This window comes from Propithecus coquereli, unplaced genomic scaffold, assembly GCF_000956105.1.
Source record: "Propithecus coquereli isolate 6110/MARCELLA unplaced genomic scaffold, Pcoq_1.0 Scaffold134, whole genome shotgun sequence".
Taxonomy (NCBI): domain Eukaryota; kingdom Metazoa; phylum Chordata; class Mammalia; order Primates; family Indriidae; genus Propithecus; species Propithecus coquereli.
Genome location: NW_012137636.1, coordinates 5,380,570 through 5,386,190, shown reverse-complemented (window position 1 = coordinate 5,386,190; position 5,621 = coordinate 5,380,570). Strand labels below are relative to the sequence as shown.

Below are 5,621 nucleotides of genomic sequence, written 5' to 3'. Positions count from 1 at the left end.
TAAATTTCTTTCAACAATATTTTTCTAGTTTTTGGTATACAAATCTTTTGCCTCTGTGGTTAAGTTTATTCCTAAGTATCTTATTCTTTTTGATATGATTTTAAATAGAAATGTTCTTTTAATTTCCTTTTCAGATTGTTCATTATTAGTGTGTAGAAATGCAACTGATTTTTGTATATTGATTTTATATCCTGCAACTTTACCAAATTTGTTTCTTAATTCTAACAGATTTATTTGTGGACTCTTACAGGATTTTCTACATATAAGATTATTTCATCTGTGAACAGAGATACTTTTACTTCTTGCTTTCTAATTTATGTGCCTTGTATTTCTTTTTCTTGCTTAATTGCTCTGGCTAGGAGTTCCAGGACTATGTTGAGTAGAAGTGGTTAAATCAGACTTGTTTTCCTTGTTCCTGATCATAGAGGAAAAGCTTTTAGTTTTTCACCATTGAGTATGATGTCTGCTGTGCACAGCCCCTTTATTAAACTTTCTTGGAACAGCCTGGTTTGGGTATGTCATCTGTTTCCTGCAGGACCCTGAATAGGATGCCTATAAAAGGTGTAAATAAGCCAGACACTGGGACAGGCTGAATAAGTACTTGTTCTAGAGTTTGCAGAAATAATTTTCATGACCACTTCTGGGCTTGATGTGGCCCATGAATTTGTGCGAATTCTGATTGGAACAACTTTATTTTTCCAAATGGTCAGTTTGAAGCAGTAGATAAGACTGGTCTTGCATTGTTAGTTTTTTGTATAAATGTATACATTTCTTTCAGAAAGGGGTTCTTTGTTTTCAACTCTTTGGTACTTAATGATTCACAATGCTTATGCAGTCATCAAATGAAGAAATTAATACTGTGAAGAAACAACAGCTTTTATACACCTCTAGGGAGGCCCGGTGCCCGGAGGGTAAGAGTCAGACAGTCCCGGGTTCTACTTTTTTTTCCCACTTGGCTAACTTCATGAGCTTGGGAAATTTTTAACCTCCAGGGATCCTGAGTATCATAGCACCTACTTTAAAGTTTAATCCTTGTAGGGCGGTTAAACCAGGTGGTATACGTGACGAGCTTAGTTTGCTACCGTGCCTGACGCATTATAAACACTGTAAATAGTAGTTATTGTTAAAAACTTTTGTTAAATTTGGGAACCATATTCAGGTTCTGTGGATGAAAAAAATATTTTTAAAATAGTTTCCTGTCTGTGCATTGATGCTGTTTGCACGTGTCCTGTGCCTTAGTAGTCTTTGAAAGCCTTGCTTTCTGGTCCGTTATTATCTGCCGGTTTAAGGATGGCTCCACGGTATGGCTGGGTCCCAGCAGAGTGAAATTCAAGAGCTGGCATTCCAGGGGGCAGCGTTGGTGCCCGGAGGTAGAGGGTGGAGGTGTAAAGCTGTCTTGGGCGCAAAGCTGACCATACGCTTTTGTCCCCTGGCTTGTTGGCCTGAACTTGAAATCCTGCCCTCTGTTCACTGACCTTGAAGAAAGGAAGGCTATTAAAATAGGCAGTGAAACTAGGAGGAGAAAGGGAAAGGCGGGTAGGTCTGGGGAAACTGCCCCATGGGGGGTGATGAGGTGGACTCTGCTGCTAGCCTGCACTGTTCTTTAGGGAAAACCAGGAAAAAGTGAAAGTAATTTATAAAACGAAGGGTGGTACCTCATGATGAAGTAAATCCCAGCGGCTCTTAATGTTTTATTTCATAAGTAATTACATGATCATTTCAAAAAGTAAGAGAATTAAAGAGAAAACAAATTCAGTTACCTGAAGTCCTCTATCCATAGATTATCACTGATAATATTTTCATGTATTGCCTTGTGGATTTTTTTCATATGCATCTATACTATGTATATATGTTAAAAATGGTATTATTTTATACTGTAGCTCTGTGACCTGCTCTTTACCTTGTATATGCCCCTTCATGTCAGTGAATAGAAACTTGTTATTATAAAGTGACCATAGAGCATTTTATTGTATGGCTTTGCCTTAATTAAATGCAGTCGGTGCCATACCCTTGAACTTCTAAATTATTTCCACTGCTCACTACTATAAAGCAAACTCTGCAGTCATTTTCTTAAACACAGTGAAACTCTGTTGGTCTCTCTCCCAGTTTATAAGATACCCAAAGTCCATGCCTTGGACTTCTTTTGTATCCCCAAAGCACCTGGCACAGTCTCCTAATGAGCAAACCCTTCTTGATTGCTGAATTTGACATTGAAGAGATGAAGGCGTGGGTCACAGCCGTGATTTCATTATTTATCTTTCGACCAAAGGCCATCACCTGTCAACCTTTAAAACACATATATTAGTGATTGCAAGACTACATCAGATTTTCTAATACCTGTGATAATTATTTGGCATAACACTAAGGTTTTCAGAGCACTTTTTATGTTATGCAGATTGTGGGATGGCTGTTACTATTATATTACTCACATTTTGCATTGGAAGAAACTGAGAAATATGCTTTATGCTATACCATGCTGTCTCTTTGTTTAACTTGCCTGGATGACTTTTAAAAAATATTTAAGAGTGTGTGCGTGTGTGTGTGTGTGTGTGTTTATGTTAAATTGGCCCATTGGTACCTATGATGTTGCTTTTAGGTACCAATCACGTAGAAAATGAAGCAAACTCTTTTTTATTTTTAGTGGAAGAATAGGTAGCTATTTTGTAAAACAAGCTTAACATATATTTTTTTTTCCTAGGGAGAGTTATGCTAATACTTACCTAACTAGATTTGCTGGCAATATTCAAGGTAATCTAAAAATTCTAACTGTACAAGTACTGTCCAGTGAAGAGACTCCTGTATCTGTTACTTCTCGGCGGGCTTGTTGCTTTGCCATGAGCTCATGTGTAGGGGCACGTTTTCACAGATTGCTTTCACCAAGGAAAGGACTATTTATACTTTTCTTTCTCTCTCCCCATCTTTTGGGTCCTCAGCTATGACAGAGACTCCACTTTCAACGTGTTTGTGGGAAAAGGACAGCTGATAACAGGGATGGACCAAGCCCTGATTGGGATGTGCGTGAATGAGAGGCGTTTTGTGAAGATTCCCCCAAAGCTTGCCTACGGAAGTGAAGGCGTTTGTAAGTCTTTCTCCCATACTTATAAGCATATCTACAGAAACAACTAAAACATTTGTAGACTGTTCAGTCGAGCAGACCAGAGAATCTTGGAAGCTTTAGATTGAGGAAAATGAGAGCACTGAGCTCACATACAGCTAAAATTTCCATGTTAAGTTTATTTCTTCTAGATATGAGAAAAGGTGTCATTAACATAAATACATTGAATAATGCCCTTGATGAGAGGAGAATTTTCTTTCTCTCTTTTTTTTCAATTTTATTTGGAGGAAAGACTGAGTTAGAATGGGTCATTTGGGAATTGTATACCAGTGACTGGCTTGAACCCGTTTGGATTCTGTTCACCTTGCCTATGTCCTAGTGTTTATTTGTCTGACACGAAAGGCAGCAACTGTGAACTCAGTGTGAACGCTCTTTAATTTCTAGCTGGTGTGATCCCGCCAGATTCAGTGCTTCACTTTGATGTACTTCTGATGGATATTTGGAATTCTGAAGACCAGGTTCAGATTCACACTTACTTTAAGCCCCCCAGCTGCCCTCGGACCATCCAGGTGTCGGACTTTGTGAGGTACCACTACAACGGAACGTTCCTGGATGGGACCCTGTTTGATTCGAGGTGAGTCCCGCCGCTCAAGGCAGCGTCAGTGAAATGGGCCTTGGTTCCTTTCTTCATTCTCACTTACTTCTTCTGCCAATGGGGAAGCCAGAAAAGGGTTTCTACTCCCCTGCTGAAGACTTTTGGTCAATGTTGCATGCTTCATGTACCAAAGTCAAAATTTTAATATATCTTAGAAAATTTTTGAGAATTTTTTTCTTTTCTTTATTTTTTTAGAGACAGGGTCTTCCTTCGTTGCCCAGGCTGGAGTACAGTTATATGATCATAGCTCACTGTGACCTCGAACTCCTGGGTTCCAGCAGTCCTCCCACTTTAGGCTCCCAAGTAGCTGGGTTTATAGGCACACACCACCATACCTGGCTCATTTTTCTATTCTTTATAGAAACAGGGTCTTGCCATGTTGCCCAGGCTGGTCCTGAACACCTGGCGTCAAGTGATCCTCTTGCCTTGGCTTCCTAAAGTGCTGAGATTACAGGCATGAGTCACTCCTCCTGGCCCATCTGAGAAAAATTTAAGAGAAATGTTTTTCTAATTTAGTGGTATTTTGAGATCTCATCATTAAGTGAAGGGCCCTATTTCTGAATAGGCTTATGTATGTTTTGGTTCATTTTTGTACTTTTCCCATAGGAGGAGGGGAAAGATGAAGGTATTTGAAGCTGTGGAGAGGTATGGGGTAAGCTGGGGAACAGGGAACCCTTTGTGGTTGCCTCTCATTAGATTGCTTTTGATTAGTGGAATAGCTGGCCTGTTTTGGGCAATCACTGGTATAAATACATGCTTTTCATTTCTTCCTAAATGTGAGGAATTCTGCTCTGTGTCTGGGGGCCGAGATCCATAATGCTTGTCTCTAAGGATGGGTATGGGCTTACTGTTTAGCTTAGATTCGGGCAACAAAAACCTTACTGAGGGATGAGTTGGAAACACCCTCACGGTACAGAACTTTTTCCCTTTCTCATTGGTTTTCAGTCACAATCGCATGAAAACATATGACACGTATGTGGGAATTGGCTGGCTGATTCCTGGAATGGACAAGGGGCTGCTGGGGATGTGTGTGGGGGAAAAGCGCATCATCACCATTCCTCCTTTCCTGGCCTATGGCGAAGATGGAGATGGTGAGTCCTGCTTCTTGGAGCCATTCTCATCCATCCTTATTTTCACTGCAGTGACTAATTCAGCTGTCACCACATGAAACCCACCAGACCTTTTGGTCTAGGCCTGCTCTGTCTAATATGGTAGCCACTGGCTACATGTGGCTATTTACATTTAAATGAAAATGAATTAACATTTCAATAAAACTTAAAATTTAGTTCCTTGGCCCCACTGACACATCTCAGGTACTCAAGAGCTACACGTTGCTGAGGAATACCCTGTACTGGGCAGTGCAGATACCGAGCCTTTCCATCACTGCAGAAAGTTCTGTTGGACAGCGCTCGCCTGGTGATTGAGTTGCAGGAACTTCCACTGACTCACGGTCATTGTTGTTCATAAGGGCTTAAGCCCTCTGTCCCTGCTGTAATGTGGCCTTGGGCACCAACTTGTCTTGCTTTCTCGTATGTGAAATGACATTTGAACTAGACAGTCCAAAAGCTGCAGACATCAAGGTAGAAATTTAGCCATGTGATGTCAGAATTGCCAAAAATTTTTCCCAATTTGTACCTCTCTGATGGGTTTTACCTATAACATTAATTCTGTATGGACAAAAGCAAAACATAATGTTAGAAAATACATTAATTAGGCCTGGCATGGTGGCTCATGCCTGTAATCCCAGCGTTTTGGGAGGCCGAGGTGGGAGGATCACTTGAGTCCAGAGTTTGAGACAACCGGGAGCAACATAGCGAGACCTGTCTCTAGTGGAAAGGAAAGGAGAGGGGAGGGGAGGGGAGGGGGAAGGGAAGGGGAAGAAAAGGAAAAGACATTAATTAATTATAATTA

At 40.7% G+C, this 5,621-nt stretch overlaps 1 protein-coding gene across 1 annotated transcript in view; it reads left to right on the top strand.

Moving 5' to 3' along the window:
- The window catches only part of FKBP9 (FK506 binding protein 9, 63 kDa), a 43,110-nt gene that overhangs the window by 12,925 nt on the left and 24,564 nt on the right, over window positions 1–5,621 (top strand). Inside the window, exons 2-4 of the mRNA XM_012638777.1 lie at window positions 2,934–3,079; window positions 3,500–3,689; window positions 4,656–4,801. Coding sequence (XP_012494231.1) covers window positions 2,934–3,079; window positions 3,500–3,689; window positions 4,656–4,801 — 482 coding nt within the window. The remainder of the gene's footprint in view (window positions 1–2,933; window positions 3,080–3,499; window positions 3,690–4,655; window positions 4,802–5,621) is intronic.